Source organism: Pantherophis guttatus, chromosome 18 (assembly GCF_059756535.1).
Source record: "Pantherophis guttatus breed Tessera chromosome 18, ASM5975653v1, whole genome shotgun sequence".
Lineage (NCBI taxonomy): Eukaryota > Metazoa > Chordata > Lepidosauria > Squamata > Colubridae > Pantherophis > Pantherophis guttatus.
Genome location: NC_142080.1, coordinates 10908026 through 10931896, shown reverse-complemented (window position 1 = coordinate 10931896; position 23871 = coordinate 10908026). Strand labels below are relative to the sequence as shown.

Genomic DNA, 23871 nt, shown 5'->3' with positions numbered 1-23871 from the left:
GCGGGGGGCTGTCACGTGATCCCTTTTGCGACCTTCTGACAAGAGCCTTGGTGGTGCAGCGGACTAAAGTGCTGTTAAGTAGCACTTAGCTGCCAGCTGCCTGCAATTACTGCGAGTTCAAATCTCACCAGGCTCAAGATTGACTCAGCCTTCCATCCTTCTGAGGTAGGTAAAATGAGGCCCTGGATTGTGGGGGCAATAAGATGACTTTGTATAAAAACCGCTTATGAGGGGCCAAAAGAATGAAGGCTATTGCTATAAGTGCATTGTAAACCGCCCTGAGTCTTCGGAGGAGGGCAGCATATAAATTGAACTAATAAATAAATAAATAATAAGCAAAGTCGACGGGGTAGCCCGATTCGCTTAACAACCGTGTGAACTAACTTGCAATGATTCACTTTTAACAGCAGCGGCAAGCAAAGTCCTAAAACAGGTCAAAACTCGCTGAAATGTTTCACTTAGCAACAGAAATTGTGGGCTCTGTTGTGGTCGTAAGTCGGGGGCCAACGGCTGGCTGGGGAAATCTGGGAGTTGAAGTCGAGAAGGCCTTAGAACAGTGTTTCTCAACCTTGGTCGTTTGAAGATGGGTGGACTTCAACTCCCAGAATCCCCCAGCCGAAGTTGTTCCCCCTTTTAATTTGGGGAGAAATTGAGACTGATGTACCTCTACATCAGTACTGTCCATTTCCTGCGCTCGCTTTTGCCAGGTGCGCATATTCGTTCTAAGCCCCCAACGGTTGGCCTGGCGCTTTGGCGACGGGAACGTTCTACTTTGCAGAAAAGTTGCCAAGCTAGGATATTTTTTTTAGCCACGCTTTATCGAACAGGCTGCCTTTGAGATTAATAATACAAGATTCGCAGCAAGCCGATGCATCAAAATGCGTCATTTCATTCCTGGAACTTTCGTTTCGTTTATCATTTATGGAGAAATTCTCGGGAGCGCCTTCTTTAAAATCCTTGTGTCTTCTAATTGGAGGCGAACGCTCCCTCCCCACGCGGTCCTAGTTAATGAGTTTGCAGCAGCTTTCCCAGGTCCATCCTGTTGTCTTGCATCCAAGGATGGTCAGAACATGGCTAACCATTGATCAACCGACCTTCCCTTTCCTGCCAGCTCTGAGCACATGGAGGGAACTGAAAAATTCCTGGAAATAAACCTGCACACGGAGCCCTGTGTGCTACTTCCTCTAGACGCCTTCTCCTGGCCTTTTGACACAGTCCCTGCTGATTTGGGTGCACACGCACTGACAGCATCCTAGAGTCATCGGATTGGAAGGGATTTTAGAGGTCGTCTAGGCCAACCCCCTGTGCCGGTAGAACGAGGTGTTTCTCAACTTCAGCTGTGTTTATAGACTGCTTTGTTCTAGTTTGGTCTACATGTGGACCAGGGGTGAAATTCATTTACCTCCCCTACCGATTTGCAAATGTCTGCACATGCGCTGAAAATTGTCGCAAAAAAGGGACGTCATGACGTCCACGCGGGCGAGTGGGTGGGGCTTCGCACAGTCGGCCCTAATGTATCGCGCAATCCGGTAGAAACCAGCTGAATTTCAACCCCTGATGTGGACCAGTTGGGTCTAGTGCCGTGATGGCGAACCTATGGCACCTGTGACCAAAGTGGCATACGAAGCCATGTCGCCCGGCATGCACAGCCTTGCCTACTTATCTTCTGGGTTTCTGATGTGCATGTACGCGTGATGATCAGCTGTCCTTCGTGCGTGCAGCAGTGCCAAAAACCAGCCTGTGCATGCACGCCGACCAGCTGATTGTTGGGAATACATGCGCACCAGAACCCAGAAGTTCGGCTTTTCTGGAGCATGGCCCTGATGAGCGCACATGAGCACGCGCAATGTTTCCATGCAACCTTTTTGGCACTTCGTACCACTGAAAAGGTTCGTCATATAGTGGTTAAGGCACCAGGCTAGAAAGCAGGAGAATCCGAGTTCAAATCCCGCCTTAGGGATGAAAGCCAGCTGGGTGACTTTGGACCAATTACCAGGAGATGGTGAGTTCAGTGAAATCTACTTACCTTCGCTACCGGTTTGGGTGTGCTCACACCTCTTCTGTGCATGCGCAGATGGTTAAAAAGGGGATATAGTGACATCCTGGCGGGTGGTCGGAGCTTCCCGCTGCCGGCGCTACTGGTTCAGCAAACTGGATAGAACCGGGGGTGGGATTTCACCGCTGGGTGAGTTCTAGTCCCATCTTAGACACAAAAGCCAGCTGGGTGACTTGTGGAGAAAAAAAGGGAGGAAGGCATGTTGATAACTCAAGTGCCTTGAGTTATTTGTAAAAATAATTTTATTTATTTATTGTATTGTATTTTATTTTGATTTATATGTCGCCCTTCTCCGGAGACTCAGGGCGGCTTACAAGGCGTTAAGCAATAGCCTTCATACTTTTGTATATTTTATACAAAGTCAGCTTATTGCCCCCACAAATAATAAAGGTGGGATATAAATAAATAAATGTAGGCAAGAAATGTGTTAAGATCTGTAAACTTCAACTCCCAGAATTCCCCCCAACTGTCTGCTGGACCGAGATGGAGAAGCCCAGATGTTTTGCAGCAGCTGTCTTAGGTCCGGTCCTACAGTAGTCCTCGACTTACGACCACAAGTGGTAAGCAGGGTGGCGTTATCCTGCCCAATTTTATGACCATTCTTGCCATTGTTAATTGAATCAACGGCGGGAAGATCATTAAAGAGAAATCCAACCTACAACTAAGGAGAAATTTCCAGACAGTGAGTACAAACAGTGGGACAACTTGCCTGCGGAAGTCGTGGGTGCTCCAATCTTGGAGGCTTTTAAGAAGAGACTGGACAGCTATTTCTCTGAAATGGTATAGAGCAGTGAATGCCCAAACCGGAAATCTCATGCATGTGTGTGCATGTGTGTGTGAGCACCGGGAACCTGAAGGCCAGCAAGGCGGTGTGAGCATGCCTGTTTTTTGGCTGTTTTTTCGGGCCATTTTCAGGCCTGTTTTTTGGCCATTTTTCAGGCTGTTTTCAGGTCATTTTCCAGGTTGTTTCTAGGCTGTTTTTTGGGCCGTTTTCAGGCCATTTTGTGGCCATTTTCAGGCCTATTTTTCAGCCATTTTCCAGGTTGTTTTCAGGCCTGTTTTTTGGCTGTTTTTTTGGGGCCATTTTCAGGCCTGTTTTTTGGCCATTTTTCAAGCTGTTTTCGGGCCGTTTTCTTGGTTGTTTCCAGGCTGTTTTTTGGGCCGTTTTCAGGCCATTTTGTGGCCATTTTCAGGCCTGTTTTTTTGGCCATTTTTTGGCCGTTTTCAGGCCTGTTTTTTGGCCATTTTCCAGGCCTGGTTTTTGGCCGTTTTTCAAGCTGTTTTCGGGCCATTTTCTGGGTTGTTTCCAGGCTGTTTTTTGGGCCGTTTTCAGGCCATTTTGTGGCCATTTTCAGGCCTGTTTTTCAGCCATTTTGTGGCCATTTTCAGGCCTGTTTTTTGGCCATTTTCCGGGTTGTTTTCAGGCCTGTTTTTTGGCTGTTTTTTGGGCCATTTTCAGGCCTGTTTTTTGGCCATTTTTCAAGCTGTTTTCGGGCCATTTTCTGGGTTGTTTCCAGGCTGTTTTTTGGTCCGTTTTCAGGCCATTTTGTGGCCATTTTCAGGCCTGTTTTTTGGCCATTTTCTGGGCTGTTTACAGGCTGTTTTTTGGGCTTTGTTCAGGCCATTTTTGGGGCGTTTTCCAGGTCATTTTCCAAGCCATTTCCAGGCCTGTTTTTTGGCCATTTTCAGGCTGTTTTCAGGCTCTCCGGCGCCCAGAAAGAGCAGCTGGCAATGGCGTGCGTGCCCACAGAGAGCGTTCTACTTGCCACCTCTGGCACGCGTGCCATAGTTTCGCCATCACGGGTATAGAGTCTCCTGCCTTCAGCAGGGGGTTGGACTAGAAGATCTCCAAGGTCCCTTCTAACCATGTTATTCTGTAATTCATCTCTTCCTCCCCCCCCCCCGCTTTAAATTCTGCGTTATTTCAATGATCAGCGATCACGTTGACTTTGACTGCACGGATGCGACGATCTTGCTTTTAAATCTCCTGAGTTTATTTTTCCACGCAAAAGCTGCTATCGGCAGAAGAGCAGAGAAGGAATTGATCAGAAAATGCATTTCAGAAAGGTGAACCTGGGGCTTAGCGATGAGAGGGCATCCGAGCCACCAGCACCCCCGCCCGCCCGATCTGCTTATCCAGATTATTGAACGACTGGCAGCTGCATTCGCATAGCCTGCTAAGCTTGGTTAGTTTCAACTTGGATTAGTTTCCTCAAAATTTAGCATCTTGGACAAGCCCTGCCTATTAGCTCGATTGATGATTCGTGCATTATTGCAGGGACTCCGAAAATGGATTCATTCACAGGCTGTATAATCCCAGGCACCGTTTCGGTGCTAAATCCCTCCCAGGCCGCTGTAGATTATTTTGTGAATTGCAATTAAGCAGCTCAGCGGATCATAAGAGATTCCCCTCCCCTCTCCGGCATGGGAGCATCTCCTGAATTGCAAGTCGCCATTCCCAGGGTCAAGATACGTTTGGGTTTTCGTTGTTATTGTAATTCTGTTTCTTTTTGGGTGGCAATTTTGTTTGTCCCCTGATTTATGAAGGCCAGCGATACAAGCCTTGACGGCGATCAGAGCAGTAAATAAATACAGGGGGAAAAAAAGGAACGGTCAGATCCTTGATTTGGCAAAACAACTTGTTTGCAAAAAAGATTCTTTGGACTGTTGACTCTGGAGGAGACAGCCGGGGGTGTGTATGTGAGAGAGAGTGGGTCATTTCCTTTTTTCAGTCCTGGATGGCAAAATAAACCGGGTTGGTCTTGGGTGCCAATTAAAGACTTTCCAGTTTCAGCTGGTTTTCTCTCCCGATGAAACTCTGGCAGGTGCCAGGCAAGGCAGGGGTGAACGAGGACTTCCTAATCAAAGGGCGAACCTCGAGTCGCACTCCTCTTCACGGGTCGGTGGTCACATTGGCTGAGGGACCGCTGCACAATTCAGCCAATATACCCTGCTGCAGCTGGATCCGGATGCCACGGCATGACACCAACGGGGAGATTACGGGGCAATAGCTTGTGGTGTTAAGCAGTGGTAGGTTTCACATTATGTTACTACTGGTTCGCCGCGCGAGCGCCGGTTTGCACACGTGCCTGCCTTCCGTGCATGCACCCGGCCTCAAAAACGTGTCTAAATAGAATGGCATAGAGCCGGTGTGTGTGTGTTTAGGGGCGGGGAGGACTGGTCCACCCACGATTTCCGCAACCGGTTCGGGCGAACCGATCCGAACCGGCTGAATACCAGCTCTGGTGTTCGGTTGAACTCAGCATGTTTGCTGAGTTAGAATCAGTATCAGAGAGTCGGAGGTCTTGTAGTCCAACCCCCTGCACAAGCAGGAGATCCTATACCATTTCAGACAGGTGGCTATTTAGTCTTTTCTTAAAAGCCTTCAGTGATGTAGCACCCACAAAATCTAAAGGCAAACCGTTCCACTGGCTCAGGGGTCAGCAACTTGTGGCTCCAGAGCCACATGTGGCTCTTTGGGCCCTCTGCTGTGGCTCCCTGTCACCCCGCCACTGGCTGGCCCCACCCCTCGTCCTCCCCTCCCAGTCACTCCTTGCCTGGACTGAGAAGATAAGGGCAATGGCGAAGGATGGAGAAGTGTCCGAGAGATACAGAGAGAGGGGAAGAAAGGGAGACATAGAGAGATACAGAGAGAGAGGGAGAGAGGGAGACATAGAGAGATACAGAGAGAGGGAGAGAGAGGGAGACATAGAGAGATACAGAGAGGGGGAGAGAGAGAGACATAGAGAGATACAGAGAGAGGGAGAGAGACATAGAGAGATACAGAGAGAGGGAGAGAGAGAGAGACATAGAGAGATACAGAGAGAGAGGGAGAGAGGGAGACATAGAGAGATACAGAGAGAGGGAGAGAGAGGGAGACATAGAGAGATACAGAGAGGGGGAGAGAGAGAGACATAGAGAGATACAGAGAGAGGGAGAGAGACATAGAGAGATACAGAGAGAGGGAGAGAGAGAGAGACATAGAGAGATACAGAGAGAGAGGGAGAGAGGGAGACATAGAGAGATACAGAGAGAGGGAGAGAGAGGGAGACATAGAGAGATACAGAGAGGGGGAGAGAGAGAGACATAGAGAGATACAGAGAGAGGGAGAGAGACATAGAGAGATACAGAGAGAGAGACATAGAGAGATACAGAGAGAGAGGGAGAGAGAGAGACAGAGAGATACAGAGAGAGGGAGAGAGAGAGACATAGAGAGATACAGAGAGAGAGGGAGAGAGAGAGATATAGAGAGATACAGAGAGAGGGAGAGAGAGAGAGACATAGAGAGATACAGAGAGAGGGGGAGAGAGAGAGATACAGAGAGGGGGGGAGAGAGAGACATAGAGAGATACAGAGAGAGGGGGAGAGAGAGAGATACAGAGAGAGGGGGGGAAGAGAGACATAGAGAGATACAGAGAGAGGGGGAGAGAGAGAGATACAGAGAGAGGGGGAGAGAGAGAGATACAGAGAGAGGGGGGGAGAGAGAGAGATACAGAGAGAGAGGGAGAGAGAGAGACATAGAGAGATACAGAGAGAGAGGGAGAGAGAGAGACAGAGAGATACAGAGAGAGGGAGAGAGAGAGACATAGAGAGATACAGAGAGAGAGGGAGAGAGAGAGATATAGAGAGATACAGAGAGAGGGAGAGAGAGAGAGACATAGAGAGATACAGAGAGGGGGGGAGAGAGAGAGATATAGAGAGATATAGGGAGAGGGGGAGAGAGGGAGACATAGATACAGAGAGAGGGGGGAGAGAAAGCGACAGAGAGCGAAACAGAGAGAGTGGGGAGTGGAGAGGGAGAGAGGGGAGAGAGAGAGATGTCAAAAGGATTTTGTGGTTCCCGGTGTTTTTTAACAACTGGTTGTCTGCCCTAATGACCGACTGGGTAGGCGTGGCTAGGGGGGGTCATGTGACCGGTGGAAGTGAGTGACATCGAGTTGGCCACGCCCACCCAGGTTTTGTGGCTCCCGGTGTTTTCTTTTCTGTGGGAAACGGGTCCAAATGGCTCTTTTTGAGTATTTAAGGTTGCAGACCCCTGCACCGGCTTATTTTTCACACTGTCAGGAAATTTCTCCTTCATTTTAGGTCGCTTCTCTCTTTTAATGATCTTCCACCCTTGACTTCTTGTCCTGCCCTCATGATTCAGGAAGGAATCGTAGGACTGGAAGGGACCTCAGAGGTCGTCTAGTCCAACCCCCTGCTGAAGGCAGGAGCCTTATACCATCCCAGTCAAATGGTTCTCTAATCTCTTTTCAAAAACCTTCAGTGAAAGTTGAAGCTCACACAACTTCTGAAGGCAACTTCTGTTCCACGGGTTGATTCAGAAAATGTCTCCTTATTTCCAGGTTGAATCTCTCCTTGTTCAGTTTCCATCCATTCTTCCTTGTCTGGCCTTCAGGTGCTTTGGAAAATAGCTTGACCCTCTTCCTCCTCTCTGGGGCAGCCCCTCAAATATTGTAAGACTGCTATCCTATCTCCCCTGGTCCTTCTCTTCACTGGACTAGCCAGGCCCAGTTCCTGCAACCTTCTTCTTATGTTTTAGTCTCCAGCCATCCTGGTTGCTCTTCTCTGCACATTTTTCTAGAGTCTCACCAGGGTGTCTTGTATTTTGCAGCTTCCCCAAATGACAAATTAATCAGTAAGCAAATTTAAACGCACTCTCAGACCCCAAACTTTCTCTTTATTTCTACTCTCCTTCTGAGAATTGCTGAGTTTTACTCACGGATGGACAGAGTTCTTAGCAAAATGCTTTTAAAAAAAAAAAAAAAATCTAGGTCAGCCATCGCCTCTTTGGCACAAAATCTTGGCAGTTGCCATTCAAAAGTACAAGTACAAGGAACACTGTATTTAACTTGTCTTCTTTATCTGGGTCTAACGCTGTAAAAAAAACAAAAAAACCACTGCTGTTTTCATTCCTAAATATGGAGAGGGTTTTGTTTTTTAAAAAAAATGCTTTCCTGCAAGCCTGATAAAGAATTAATGTCCCCCAAAGCTTGCTCAGTTTCCCAAGAGTTTCTCTAGGTTCACCCATCGTGCAAAACTTACAACCTGGGGGGAATGGAATGGAATAGAATACAGAATGGAATGGAATGGAATGGAATGGAATGGAATGGAATGGAATGGACTGGACTGGACTGGACTAGACTAGAATCTGGAAGGGACCTTGGAGGTCTTCTAGTCCAGCCCCTTGGAGACCCTATCCCAGTGATGGCTAATCTTTTCCAGACCGAGTGCCCAAAGTGTGCGAGTGTGGGCATGAATGTGCGTGCACGTGCCCAAACCCCCAAAATGCAATGCGTGTGCAGCCCCGTTAATGCACCCCACTCCCTGAGCATGTACCCCACCCCTCACGCATGCCCGGCAGAGACCCGAAGACCAGCTGGCTGGTGGGAGGCGTGTGTGCATTTGCGGCAAAGCTAAACTGGGGCAACGGCTCACGTGCCCACAGAGAGGATGTTGCATGCCACCTCTGGCACGCGTGCCATAGGTTTGCCATCACGGCCCTATCCCATTTCAGACAAGTAGCCGTCCAGTCTCTTCTTAAAAACCTCCAGTGATGGAGCGCCCACAACTTCTGGTGGCAAGCAGTTCCGCTGGTTAATTGTGCTCACTGTTAGGAAGTTTCTCCTTCATTCCAGGTTGCTTCTCTCCTTGATTGGTTTCCATCCGTTTGTTTCTTGTCCTGCCCTCAGGTGCTTTGGACAATAAGCTGACCCCCTTTTCTTTGTGGTGGTAAATCTTTGTAGTGGGTTGTGTTCACCGGCGTAAGAATGCAGCAGAGCTGTGTTTCAACCACGGGATAACCACGGATTATTTTTTTTCCACCTATGGGCAGATCTCCGATTGTGAAGCAGGCGAAAACAGGTTTTATGGTTTCCCATCGGCTGATAAAATTTGCCAGGCCGTATTGTCAGGGAATTGCGCAGCCGGTGTCTAAACGGAGTCGGAGACGCTGACACGAACTTGTACTTTTACACAAATAAATATATTTTGCAACTCTATATACGCAGCACACTGGGAGTGGTGCGGTGGCCTAGAGGGGGAGCTCTCGCCTCACAGTCAGGAGGCTGTGAGTTCAATCCCAGGGAGAGATATTTCTTTCTCTGGGCATAATGAGAATAGATCTGCCGAACAAAACTCCACACTGGCGACAGGAAAAGCATCCGGCCAGTAAACATTCTGATAGCTCCATTCAGTTGCCCAGACTCCACCCCGCAAGGGATTATGGGGTCATTAAAAGATGATGATGATGATTGGTATCTGAATATAGATCTTTTTAATATTCATGTTTTGTTGTTTTTTTAATCTAGGTACATATTGCAAGCCCATGTAGGATATGCAATAGACCTGTGATGGCGAACCTATGGCACGAGTGCCAGAGGTGGCACACAAGAGCCCTCTCTGTGGGCATGTGTGCCATCATCAGCTGCTCTTCTCGTTTCCAGCCCACACGTGTGTGCTGGTCTTCAGAAAACAGCCCGAAAAATGGCCCAATAAATGGCCAAAAACAGGAGGCTGCATATCCTACATGGGCAGTTTATCACAGTTTATCAGTGTCCAATAGCACGCTGTCCAGATGTTTTGGGAATGGCTTGGATGTTCGCTCCGCTCAATGCAATTCTGCATTCGGTCTATGGCAGGGGTGAAATCCAGCAGGTTCTGACAGGTTCTGGAGAACCGGTAGCGGAAATTTTGAGTAGTTCGGAGAACCGGCAAATGCCACCTCTGGCTGGCCTCAGAGTGGGGTGGGAATGGGGATTTTGCAGTATCCTTCCCCTGCCACGCCCACCAAGCCACGCCCACAGAACCGGTAGTAAAAAAATTTGGATTTCACCACTGGTCTATGGAGATTCTCAGGCATCAGGTCCCTGGTTGTCCCAAAAATGTTTTTTTTTTTTTTCAAGAGGCAGCTGGACTTTCCGGTTTTTCTTCGAAGACGTTTCGCTTCCCCTCCCAGAAGCTTCTTCGGCTCTTGCCGTTGTTTCATTGTTCTTTGGTCAGAGCCGAAGAAGCTTCTGGGAGGAGAAGCGAAACGTCTTCGAAGAAAAACCAGAAAGTCCAGCTGCCTCTTGGAAAATAAAAATAGCACCTTTGGGACACTTCTGCATTCTGTTCCCAGGTTTCCTTGAAGGCTGGTTTGATCCGTTCCTGACATCCGGGCTGCCTCCCCACTGCCATCGTCTTCCCATTCCAGTGGTGGGTGTGGCTTGGTGGGCATGGCATGGCTTGGTGGGCATGGCTTGGTGGGCGTGGCAGGGGAAGGATACTGTAAAGTCTCCATTCCCACCCCGCTCCAGGGGAAGGTTACTGCAAAATCCCCATTTCCTCCCAATCAGCTGGGACTCGGGAGGCAGAGAATAGATGGGGGCTGCTGGGCCAGTCAGAATTTTTACTACCGGTTCTACGAACTACTCAACATTTCCGCTACCGGTTCTCCAGAACTGGTCAGAACCTGCTGAAACCCACCTCTGTCCCATTCCCATACTTCTGTTTGCTAACTCTAATTTCTTTGACACACAAACACACCCTGCATTTTATGGCAGGATGCCAACAAAGCGCAAAAGCTAAAATATGGCAGATCGGACAATCCCTCTGTTGATGCTGCCTAGGACTGCATTAGCTTTCTTGGCAGCTGTGGCACACTGCTGGTTTCTACTTAAGTGGTTGTCCATTAGGACTCCTACATCCCTCTCACGGTTACTGCTATGGAGCAAGGTACCACCTACCCTGACCCACCTTTCCCCCCCCTAAAAGGGGGTGAAAATTTAGGTGGGTCTTATACACCGAATGTAGCCCCGCCCACCCACTGGCCCCCACCCTTTGGCCTCTGCCTCGCAGCAGTTACCTCCTTGCAAGCAAACAGCAAGAAAAAACGGCTCCTTTCAGCTTCAGCACAGCCTAATTAGCACAAGTTGATTGGATCGGCCTCCCGGCTCTCAGCTGATTTGCTCTCAGCTGTTTTGCGCAGGGCTCTGCTGCTTGCTGCAAAGAGGTAAATTGCTGGAGCAGATTTTTTTTTCTCCTTGTGCTAATCAAGCTATGCTGAAAACAAAACTGAAAGTAAAGCAGGCTGTTGGCTGTTTGCTGCAATGAGGCAAAATTGCTCAGAGGCAGAGGCAGATTTCTTTTTCTTCTTTTTCTCACTCAAAAAGATAGGTGGGTCTTATACTCCGAAAAATACGGTATTCTACACCTGTGCATTTGGTTTTTCCTGCCTAAAAGTAAAACCTTGTTTTTCTCATCACGGAACCGCATCTTGTTGGCAAACCTGTATATGTCAACCTCCCCTGAATTGCAGCATTTTTAACTGTTATTTTCCACTGCCAGTTTTTGCCAGATGGCGGGGGGGGGAGCTAGGTTGACAAAATATAAAAGGTCTGTATTTTTTTAATAAATAGTTTCTTGTGTGACCAATCTGAACCACAATGAAATCAAGGTTTCATTCACAGACCCAAATTCATTTAATTGTTTTAAAGGAGCCCCAGAATTGTAAAGTTTAATAAACTCTGGCCAAACTACAATTTGATGGCCCAAAGAAAAGAAAAACGAGAAAATCCAGTTGCCTCTTGGAAAAAAGCACTTTTGGGACAACCATGACCTGGATGCCTGAAAATCTCCATTTAGACATTTTATTTATTTTTTACTTCTTTGATTTATTATTCGATTTATATGCCGCCCTTCTCCGGAGACTCAGGGCGGCTTACAATGCGTTAAGCAATAGCCTTCATACTTTTGTATATACCTGCTTAGTAGGGCTTTCGCCCCCCCCTCAAGCGGTGTTCTTTTTAAATACAAAGTCAGCTTATTGCCCCCACAATCCGGGTCCTCATTTTACCTACCTCGGAAGGATGGAAGGCTGAGTCAACCTTGACCCTGGTGAGATTCGAACTCGCAGTAATTGCAGGCAGCTGGTGCTACTTAACAGTGCTTTAGTCTGCTGCGCCACCAAGGCTCCTTTGGGACATAGGGTCCCAAAGCTAAATATTGTCAGCAGTATATTTGGAAAGGAAAGATTGTCTACTCATTTCCATGATTAGACAATCTGTGACTTGTTGGGTTATCGTTAGAGTTATATTTCCTTGTATAAACATATATTTCCTATATAAACATATAAACAGAGATATTTCCTTGTCTGGTTTGGTTCTGCCACCCTACAAGACAGACACGGACTTCACAGGATCATTAGAACTGCAGAAAACACCATGGCTACCAACCTGCCTTCCATGGAGGACCTGTCTACTGCACGAGTCAAAAGGAGGGCTGGGAAAATATTTACAGACCCCTCACATCCTGGACATCAACTGTTTCAACTCCTACCCTCAAAACAACGCTATAGAGCACTGCACACCAGAACAACTAGACACAAGGACAGTTTTTTTCCCAAACGCCATCACTCTGCTAAACAAATAATTCCCACAACACTATGAAACTATTTACTAAGACTGTGTTACTATTATTCTTCTCATCCTTCCTATTACCTATCTCCTTCTACTTATGGCTATAACCTTGTTGCTTGTATCTTTACGATTTATATCGTTTTATTTAGTTTCCCACGTAGTATGATTTTGATTGCTTATTTAGTATCCTATGACTATCACTAAGTGTTGTATCTTATGATACTTGATGAATGTATTTTTTTCTTTTTATGTACACTGAGAGCCTATGCACCAAAGACAAATTCCTTGTGTGTCCAATCACACTTGGCCAATAAATATTCTATTCTATTCTATTCTATTCTATTCTATTCTATTCTATTCTATTCTATTCTATTCTATTCTATTCTGAGAAAAAAATGACAGGCAAACAAGCAGGAGTGGCTTCTGACTTCCTGCTGGCTTCCCCATTGATTTTCCTGAGCTGTGGTGGCGCAATGGTTAGAGTGCAGTACTGCAGGCTCCTTCTGCTGACTGCCGGCTGCCTGAAATTTGGCAGTTCAAATCTCACCGGGCTCAAGCTTGACTCAGCCTTCCATCCTTCTGAGGTGGGTAAAATGAGGACCCAGATTGTTGGGGGCAAGAGGCTGACTCTGAAAACTGCTTAGAGAGGGCTGGAAAGCACTGTAAAGCGGTAGATAAGTCTTAAGTGCTGATCATTAAGACCAGCTGTCTGCAATTAAAGTAAATTCAAATCTCGCCAGGCTCAAGGTTGACTCAGTCTTCCATCCTTTCTAAGGTAGGTAAATTGAGGACCTGGATTGTGGGGGCAATAAGCTGACTTTGTATAAATATACAAAAGAATGAAGGCTATTGCTTAGCACATTGTAAGCCGCCCTGAGTCTCTGGAGAAGGGCGGCATATAAATCAAATTTAAAAAAAAAAAGTACTATTGCTATTGTCCGTCCTTCCTTCCTTCGTTCCTTCCTTCCTTCCTTCCTTCCTTCCTTCCTTCCTTCCTTCCTTCCTTCCTTCCTTCCCTCCCAGTGGTTAGGATGCAGTATTGCAGGCTAACTCTGCCCACAGCCAGGAGTTCAGTCCTGACTGGCTCAAAGTTGACTCAGCCTTCCATCCTTCCCAGGTTGGTAAAACGAGGATCCAGATTGTTGGGGGGCAAGAGGCTGACTCTGAAAACTGCTTAGCGAGGGCTGGAAAGCTCTGTAAAACAGTATATATGTTGCCAAATTTCAATCCTATCGAGATCATGGTTGGTCCCCAATTTTGGGTGCATTCTGCAAGTTAGCCCATATGTTAATTTCAAAATAGTTGCACTAAAATGCACCGTTTCACCCAATGAAAAGTTACAAACAATCCAACAGACACGTAGCATACAGATAGATTTGTTCGTTTCATGAATTATTTTGAGTACATGCAGAAGCCAATGCGAAAACACTCTCCGAATTCCGTGATAGCACGGCGGATGAAGGTTATCATTGAGACTCATATTATATTACCATGCTTTTCTGAATAAGCAAAAATATGGCAGTATTCACATTACACCAAAACAAACCACAGCAGCTGGGGTCGCTCAATCATATTCCAGTTTCTCTGCGCGGTTAACTTACAATTACAGCATTATGGAAATCCAAAATTAAAAAAAAAAAAGGATTGAGCTAATCACTGTTCAATTATCTATGCACAGGTAAGCACGTTACAGGACGGGGAAAAAAAATCTCATATTGCAAGTAAAATATTCCTTAGGAGTTCCAGATTGGATATAGCCTTATCTTTTCATAAGATCATCCCTGTTTGTGGCTATTATTTTGCAGTTTAATTAAGTGCTACCTAAAGAACTCACAGATAATTTTCTTTCCCGTCTCATAGACTCATTGCTGTGAGGTAGTCCTCAATTTACAATCACAACTGAGCCCAAAATTTATGCTGCTGAGTGAGACAGTTTTTAAGTGAATTTTGCCACATTTTACAACCTGTCTTCAACAGAGTAACAGAGTTGGAAGGGACCTTGGAGGTCATCTAGTCCAACCCCCCACCCAAGTAGGAGACCTTACATCTTTTTGACAAATGGCAGTCCAATCTTTTCTTCAAAGCTTCCAGTGATGAAGCTCCCACAACTTCCGAAGGCAACTTCTGTTCCATGGGTTGATTGTTCTCACGGTCAGAAAATTTCTCCTTATTTCCGGGTTGAATCTCTCCTTGGTCAGTTTCCATCCATTCTTCCTTGTCTGACCTTCAAAGGTGCTTTAGAAAATAGCTTGACCCCCTTCCTCCTCTCTGGGGCAGCCCCTCAAATACTGGAAGATGCTCTCCTGTCTCCCCTGGTCCTTCTCTTCACCTGTCTTGCCACAGTTGTTAATTGAATTATTGCAGCTGTTAAATTAGTAATCCGGTTGTTAAGTGAGTCTGGCTTCCCCATGGACTTTGTCAGAAGGTCACAAAAGGGGCACTGCAACCGTCATAAATACGAGCCCATTGCCAAGCCTCCAAATTTTCACCAGATGGCCCTGAGGAATGCTGCTACGGTCGTTAAATGTGAAAAACGGTCACAAGTCACTTTTTTCGGTGGACAGTTGTAACTTCGGTCACTAAATGAACTGTTGTAAGTGGAGAACGATCTGTATTCTGCTGCCTAGAGCTGATGACTTGAGGTCGGCAGTTGAAGCTCCCCGTTTCGTTCCACGCAATTTCTGGAATATGTATTGATTTTTGCCGCCGTCTTCTCTAGACGTTAGTATCCGAATATAGATCTTTTTAACATTCGTATTTTATTGTGTTTACTCATCTAGGTGAAATATATTAATATACATTGCCTGTTTGTGTATGATATGCCTTACGCCAAATAAATTAATTCACCGGCGTAGTTGCTATATGCCTAAGTAGCAAAAGAGCAAGCAGATATTCTAACTATCTCTTGCAGAGTCATCCTCGTTTCCCAGGATGGGAAATGATTTATGTCTGGCTCAGGAATTCTGGGAGTTGAAGTCCACAAGTCATAAAGGGGGCCCATCGTTCCCCACCGCTGCTCATAGCGTAACAGAGTTGGAAGGGACCTTGTAGGTCATCTAGTCCAACCCCCTGCCATTTAGAAGTCTCTTTGATTCTTGTTTATATCATTCTTTTTCAATTATACTGCAGATTTAAGCTAGTGGGATTGGAACCCCTTTGGCTGGGGAGGATGGATGATGCAGATGGACTGCTCGAGAAGAGTCCTGTGGGATCGGCTGGGGAGGATGGGTACTGCAGCTACATGCCTAGAAGAGCCTTATGGGACCGGCTGGGGAGGATGGGTGATGCAGCAGGATGTCCTGAGAGCAGCGTCATGGGACTGGCTGGGGAGGATGGGTACTGCAGCTGCATGCCCCAAGAGCAGCCCCATAGGACCGGCTGGGGAGGATGGCTACTGCAACTGGAAGCCTAGAAGAGCCATGTGGGATCGGCTGGGGAGGATGGGTACTGCAGCTGGATGCCCCAAGAGCAGCCTTGTGGGATCGGCTGGGGAAGATGGGTGGTATAGATGGATGCCCCGAGAGCAGCCCCATAAGACGGGCTGGGGAGGATGGGTCTTGCAGCTGGAAGCCTAGAAGAGCCTTATGGGACCGGCTGGGGAGGATGGGTACTGCAGCTGCATGCCCCAAGAGCAGCCCCATAGGACCGGGTGGGGAGGATGGGTACTGCAACTGGAAGCCTACAAGAGCCATGTGGGATCGGCTGGGGAGGATGGGTACTGCAGCTGGATGCCCCAAGAGCAGCCTTGTGGGATCGGCTGGGGAAGATGGGTGGTATAGATGGATGCCCCAAGAGCAGCCCCATAGGATGGGCTGGGGAGGATGGGTCCTGCAGCTGGAAGCCTAGAAGAGCCATGTGGGATCGGCTGGGGAGGATGGGTACTGCAGCTGGATGCCCCAAGAGCAGCCTTGTGGGATCGGCTGGGGAAGATGGGTGGTATAGATGGATGCCCCAAGAGCAGCCCCATAGGATGGGCTGGGGAGGATGGGTCCTGCAGCTGGAAGCCTAGAAGAGCCTTGTGGGACCGGCTGGGGAGGATGGGTCCTGCAGCTGGATGCCCTGAGAGCAGCCCCATAACACGGGCTGGGGAGGATGGGTCCTGCAGCTGGAAGCCTAGAAGAGCCATGTGGGATCGGCTGGGGAGGATGGGTCCTGCAGCTGGATGCCCTGAGAGCAGCCCCATAGGACGGGCTGGGGAGGATGGGTCCTGCAGCTGGAAGCCTAGAAGAGCCTTGTGGGACCGGCTGGGGAGGATGGGTCCTGCAGCTGGATGCCGAGAGCAGCCCCATAGAACGGGCTGGGGAGGATGGGTCCTGCAGCTGGAAGCCTAGAAGAGTCTTATGGGACCGGCTGGGGAGGATGGGTCCTGCAGCTGGATGCCCTGAGAGCAGCCCCATAGGACGGGCTGGGGAGGATGGGTCCTGCAGCTGGAAGCCTAGAAGAGCCTTGTGGGACCGGCTGGGGAGGATGGGTCCTGCAGCCGGACTGCCACCTGAGGACGGAGCACCGGGGCTCCAGCGGGCGGCGCTCCTCCTCCTCCTCCTCCCTGCCAGCCCCGCGCAAAAGGCGCATCTGGGCAGAGAGAGCGCTCCAACCCCCTCCTCCTCCCCCCTCCCCTCTCCCTCTCTCTCTCTCTCTCTCGGGCGGGGCCGGAGGGGCGATGACATCACCTCTGCCGGAGCCTGACGCAGCTTCTATTTTTAGGGGGCCAATGGGAAGGGCCCCCGCCGGGGTCACGTGGGCAGCAGGGGCAGGCAGGTGGCTCAGCCGGCGAGCCAGCCAGCCAGCGAGCGCGCGCACGGGAGAGGGGAGGGGGGGGCAGGAGGAGGCGCGTGCACGGCGTCTCCCGGGCTGCTGCTCCGTTGCTGCTGCTGCTGCTGCGACGCCCGCGGGGAGCGAGCAAGGAAGGGAGGAAAGCAGGCAAGCAGGCCATGCACCTGCCCGCACCTGCCGGCTAGCCGTCGCCTCTCGCTCGCTCGCTCTCTCCGCCCGGGGCTGCAGCTGCTGCAAGGGGGCCCCCCCATGGGAAGGGGCCGGCCCGGGCCCCGCCTGCCTGCTCCCTGCTCGGGGATGATGCCTCCTTGAAGCCAGCAAGCCCGGCCGGGAGGAGGAGAAGAAGCAGCAGCAGCAGCTGAGCCCGCCTTGACCTTGCTCGGGACGCCCGCTTTGCAACCTGTTGGCCGCATCTGCGAGGAGGAGGAAGAAGAAAGAGAGAGGGAGAGAGAGGGGAGGGGGGGTCTCTCCTCTCTGCCGCCAGGCCGCTGCCCAACCGGTGCAGCCCCTCCATCCGTCCCTCCATTCCTCCCTCCTTCCTTCCCTCCATCCATCCTTCCCTTTCCCTATTCCTCCATCCATCCATCCATCCATCCATCCTTCCATCCGTCCCTCCATCCATCCATCCATCCATCTTCATTCCTCCCTCCATCCCTCCATCCATCCCTCCATCCATCCATCCATCCATCTATCTTCATTCCTCCCTCCATCCCTCCTTCCATCCATCCCTCCATCCCGGAGCACCAGGGGCTTCACTTGACTGGCTGGCACAGGCTTCATTTGCTTCCCCCCCACCTCCTTTTTCAAAGGGTCTCCCTGCAGCAGCAGCAGCCCCCCCCCCGCTTCCTCTTGACGGGAGGGGGGTCCTGAAATGGATGCCCGGACGGACTGCAGCCACCCCCCCTCCTTTTGATGTGACCCGCTGCTGAGGACTTCCGCTCACCTGCATCCTTTCCTTCCCTCCCACCCGCCCGCCACAAACACAGACACACCTGAGATTTGGCAAGGAGCCAGACTCTGCGACCTCCCCCTACCCCTCCATCCCTTAACCGGGACAGGTGATGGGGTTCCCGCTGCATCCGGAGGGGATGCCCGGCGCCCCCCTGCGAGATTAAGCCCATCGCCGTGGGTCAAAGCAGACACGGACGGACTGTCCCGCTTAACGACATGGAGACCAAAATCCCGCCGGCCGTCACTCCGACCAGCCCTTCGTCGCCCGGGCTGTCTCCGGTACCGCCGCCGGATAAAGTGGACGGTTTCTCCCGACGGTCGCTACGCCGCTCCCGCCAGAGACGGTCGCACAGTTCTTCCCAGTTCCGATACCAGAGCAATCAGCAGGAGCTGACACCTCTCCCCCTGTTGAAAGGTAGGACTGGGGAGGGGGGGGGAGGAGGGGAGGGCTGCCAGGGCTCGGCTGGCCTGCTGGACATCGGACCCCTGCCCCGTGAATTGGGGCTTTTGCCGGATGCCCAGGGTTTAAATTCACCCCCCCACCCCATTGGGTGCCAGTTTGATGCCAGGCTGGTTCGAAAGAGGCGGCTTTGCCAAGCTGTGGGCCGGAGACAGGCCAGACCCAAATAGAAGACAGAGTTGGAAAGGGGACCTCGGAGGTCTTCTAGTCCAACCCCCTGCTCAAAACTATACCGCTTCGCCAAATGAATCCTGCGTTGCCTCTGCAGAACTTGCTCCGATAAACTGTAGTTTTGCTTATTTGTGAATCCAACTTGAGGGGTAGGAGTAGCTTGTTAAATGATGGCTTGTACCGTGCAGTCTTGGATTGTTTCATACAGTAAAACTCTGGGTAATTTAATTTTTTTTAATATCTTTATCCTGCCTCTATTGTTTTTAACAAAGAGAAGGCAAGGGGGTTGGAGTAGAAGACCTCCAGGGGTCCTTCCCGCCTTATTATTCTATGTTCGAAGGCAGCAAATATATCCAATGCTCCTTCTTCCTCCTATTTTCCCCCACAAAACAGCCCTGCGAGGTAGGCTGGTCTGAGAGAGAAGGACTGGTGCAAAGTCACCCAGCTGGCTTTTTGTGCCTAAAGACGGGACTAGAACTCCCTGTCTCCTGGTTTGGCAATAAATAAACCAGAGCCATGCATTGGGGAAATTTAATATATTGGATTTTTATCTTGCTTTTTTTTTTACCGTATAAGTAACTCAAGGCAGAAACATACCTAATACGGGTAGTTCTTGACTTACAACACTTCGTTTAGTGACCGTTCAAAGTTATAATGGCGCTGAAAAGAGTGACCTAGGACCGTTTTTCACAGTTAGGACCTTTTGCAGCATCCCTGTAGTCATGTGATCAAAATTCAGGCACTTGGTAACCGACTCATATTTATGACGGTTGCAGTATCCCAAAATCACGCCATCCCCTCCTTTTGCGACCTTCGGACTTCAGCGAAGTCAATGGGGAAGCTTAAGATTCGCTTAACAACCGGGCGACTAACTTATCAGCTGCAGTGATTCACTTAGCGACGGAGGCAAGAAAGGGCGTAAAGTGAGGCAAAGCTTACTTAACAGACGTCTCGGTTAACAACATAAATTTGGGGGGACAGTTGTGGTCGTAAGTCGAGGACTATCTCTACTCCTTCCTCCTCCTCCCTATCAAAGCCTGACTAAGGGGGCTCAGTGGCTAAGACGCTGAGCTTGTCAATCAGAAAGGTTGGCAGTTCGGCGGTTCGAATCCCTAGTATAGGCCTCCTGCGTGAGCAGGGGGTTGGGCTAGATGACCTCCAAGGTCCCTTTCCAACTCTGTTACTGTTAAAGACCCTGATGGAGATTTCCATTCTGTGTTTTTGTAGCAGAAGTTGGGGAGATTCTCTGACCGTAAAGATGTTACCGGAAGCAGAATCATCTGTGATACGGTGGGTTGAAGGAACCCAACTTCTCTCTTGCCTAAGTGTAGGTAGTCCTCGTCTTTCGACAGCTCGTTTAGTGACCAAAGTTACAACGGCAGTGAAAAAAATGACTTGGGAAGGTTGAATCGACCTTGAGCCGGTCAGGATCGAACTGCTGGCAGTGGCCAGAGTTAGCCTGCAATACTGCATTGTAACAGGAAGTAAGGATGGATGGATGGATGGATGGATGGATGGAAAGGAAAGGAAGGAAAGGAAAGGAAAGGAAAGGAAAGGAAAGGAAAAGAAAGGAAAGGAAAGGAAAGGAAAGGAAAGGAAAGGAAAGGAAAGGAAAGGAAGGAAACAGGATGGATGGATGGATGGATGGATGGATGGATGGATGGATGGAAGGAAAATAGCAATAGCCCTTAGACTTATATACCGCTTCACAGTGTTTTTACAGCCCTCTCTAAGCGGTTTACAGAGTCAGCCTCTTGCCCCCAACAATCTGGATCCTCATTTTACCCACCTCGGAAGGACGGAAGGCTGAGTCAACCTTGTTAAGTCAAACTTATGTAACAAAATGTTTCACTTAGCAACATAAATTTTGGCCTCAGTTGTGGTCGTAACTCGATTAAAGTTTGAGTATTAACTAACTCCGCTGCTAGTCTGCCCTGCAAGTTAACCTCACAAAAATAAACAAAAAAAACCTTAATAATTTAGTTTTAACAACAGTTACGGTGCCAATTGCTAGGGTTTTTTTTTAAGTGCCTTAGTTAAGTGCGTTCGAATACAGAATCATAGGACTGGGAGGGACCTCAGAGGTCTTCCAGTCCAACCTCCTTGCCTCGTATCGGACAAATGGTTACCCAGTTATTTTTTGAAAAAAAAAACCCCAGTGATGGAGACCTCACACCTTCTGGTGGCAAGCTGTTCCACTGGTTAATTGTTCTCACTGTCAGGAAATTCCTCCTTAGTTCTAGGTTGCTTCTCTCCTTGATCAGTTTCCATCTGTTGTTTGTTCGCCTGCCTTCTGGTGCTTCGTAGAATTGGTGGATCCCCTCTTCTCTGTGAGAGCCCCTCAAATAATGGAAGACAGTTGTCATGTCTCCCCTGGTCCTTCTCTTCACCAGACTAGACATACCCAGTTCCTGCAACCGTTCATCGTATGTTTTCGCCTCCAGTCATGGGACCAATCATCCTGGTTGCTCTTCTCTGCACTCTTTCCAGAGTTTTAATATCTTTGTTGTGTGAACCGACCAAGCTGGGGCTCAGATTCAGCTAGTAGAAGAGAAATTTTGAGGAAGGCAGCCATAAAGCCCCTGAAATCTGGCTTTGGATATCTTCATTCTTAGTTTTGCCTACAAGGGCTAGCTTCGCACAACGCAGTAGTCTAGTGCAGGGGTCTCCAGCCTTCGCAACTTTAAGACTTGTGGACTTCAACTCCCAGAATTGGAGACCCCTGCACTAGACCACTGTTTCTTACTTCAGCTGCTTTACCCTAACCCTAACTCTATCCATCTATCCCTTGATTCATCCATCCATCCATCCCTCCATCCATTCTTGTTTCTCAAACTTGACAACTTTAGGATGTGTGGACTTCAACTCCCAGAATTCCCCAGCCAGCATGTTGAGAAGCATTGATCTAACTCTATCCCTCCCTTCATCCATCCATCCATCCATCCATCCATCAATCCCTTCCTTCATCATTCAATCCATCTATCCATCCATCCATCCCTCCATCCATTCTTGTTTCTCAAACTTGACAACTTTAGGATGTGTGGACTTCAACTCCCAGAATTCCCCAGCCAGCATGTTGAGAAACACTGATCTAACTCTACCCCTTCCTTCATCCATCCAACTATCAATCCCTTCCTTCATCATTCAGTCCATCCATCCATCCATCTATTCTTGTTTCTCAAACTTGACAATTTTCAAGATCTGTGGACTTCCAAGTCCCAGAATTCCCCAGCCAGCATGTTGAGAAGCACTTTAGTAACTCCACCCATCCATCCATCCATCCATCCATCCTTGTTTCTCAAACTTGACAACTTTAGGATGTGTGGACTTAAACTCCCAGAATTCCCCAGCCAGCATGTTGAGAAGCACTGATCTAACTCTATCCCTTCCTCCCTTCCTCTACCCACCCACCCATCCATCTATCCATTCCTTCATCCATCCCTCCATCCATTCTTGTTTCTCAAACTTGACAACTTTAGGATGTGTGTACTTCAACTCCCAGAATTCCCCAGCCAGCATGTTGAGAAGCATTGATCTAACTCTACCCCTCCCTCCCTCCCTTCATCCATCCATCCATCCATCCCTTCCTTCATCATTCAATCCATCCATCCTTGTTTCTCAAACTTGACAACTTTAGGATGTGTGGACTTAAACTCCCAGGATTCCCCAGCCAGCATATTGAGAAGCACTGATCTAACTCTATCCCTCCCTCCCTTCCTCTACCCACCCACCCATCCATCCATTTATCTATCCATTCCTTCATCCATCCATCCATCCATCCATTCTTGTTTCTCAAACTTGACAACTTGAGGATGTGTGGACTTCAACTCCCAGAATTCCCTAGCCAGCACATTGAGAAGCACAGATCTAACTCCAGCCAGCCAGCCAGCTAGCATGGCTGGCTGGGGAATTCTGGGAGTTGAAGTTCCGCAAGTCTTAAAAGTTGCCAAAGTTGAAGACCCCTAGTCTAGGTTCAAATGAATTTGGACGTTTTGTGGTCCAATGCGTTGTAGGAAGCCTAACCCATTGATTTGGCCCACTGTGTGAAACAGCCATCCACTTATTAGGCCATAAAATAATATAGGTATAGTTTGTTATGAATGCAGCAATCGTGGTAGCGCGTTCTGTGAATGCAGCCAGGAAAAGATGTTGAGAAAGTGCCTGATTTATCGGAGAGTCCAGAAACCTGCTGCCAATTGAGGAGAAACCTTAGGTTGGGCTGGAGTTGATAACACAACTTTGTTCTTGAAATTAGTGAGTGCCGTAAAAGATTAGGAGGAGGACTCGATATGGTCGCCGTGAAAAGGATGAGCCGGTTAAATAGGTGACAAGGATAATCCTCCTCATCGTGCGGCTCTCGTGAGTGGATAATTTTATTGGGTATTTATTTTCTTGACTTGGTGACTTGGTTTAAGGCAGCTCCCTGGGTCACAATCTTGAGAAGGTGGGTAAGAGAGGAGGAGATGGCCGAGAAATCTTGGGTCAGAGGTCGGATCCTGGGGGGAAAAAAAACTTAAATTATAGGAGTGTTTGTAGGAACGGGTCTTGCATGTCCTCCAGCATCTTACTTAAGGGATTATTTTTTAAGGCTCCTGTGGGAAAAGGCAAGGATTTGGCTGGAACCGGTGGGGGAAGATGCTATTATTATTGATTGCTAGTAAAAAACGATAGGAAGGAAATCATTTTTACTGATGGTCTCTTCTCTCTTGGCCGAAATGCAAATCCTAATGATTGCTAAACAGCCAAAGAGCCATTAAACACATTACGTCTTGCAAAGAAAGGGGGCCAGGCAGATTAGAAGGAAACTTACTAGCTATATATATATAATATATATATATATAAAAGCAAAGTAGCCACAAATTTTAACACACACACACACACACACAAACACACAGAGGGGCATATATCTGGAGCCGTGCCCCACCCCAGCTGAACAACAATATCATGACAAAGGAAGAACAAAATACCACTTCTCTTTAAAAACAAAATTAACAAACGGGAGAAACTTAAGAAACATTTTGTCTTTTTGGAGGCCGGAAGAAAAGGACAAAAGAAAAATCACG

At 48.6% G+C, this 23871-nt stretch overlaps 1 protein-coding gene across 1 annotated transcript in view; it reads left to right on the top strand.

The window, feature by feature from the left end:
* Positions 1-17258: 17258 nt before the first annotated feature.
* Positions 17259-23871, top strand: part of PPP2R5B (protein phosphatase 2 regulatory subunit B'beta) — a 48221-nt gene continuing 41608 nt past the window's right edge. Inside the window, exon 1 of the mRNA XM_087881267.1 lies at positions 17259-18592. Coding sequence (XP_087737393.1) covers positions 18394-18592 — 199 coding nt within the window. The 5' untranslated portion in view covers positions 17259-18393. The remainder of the gene's footprint in view (positions 18593-23871) is intronic.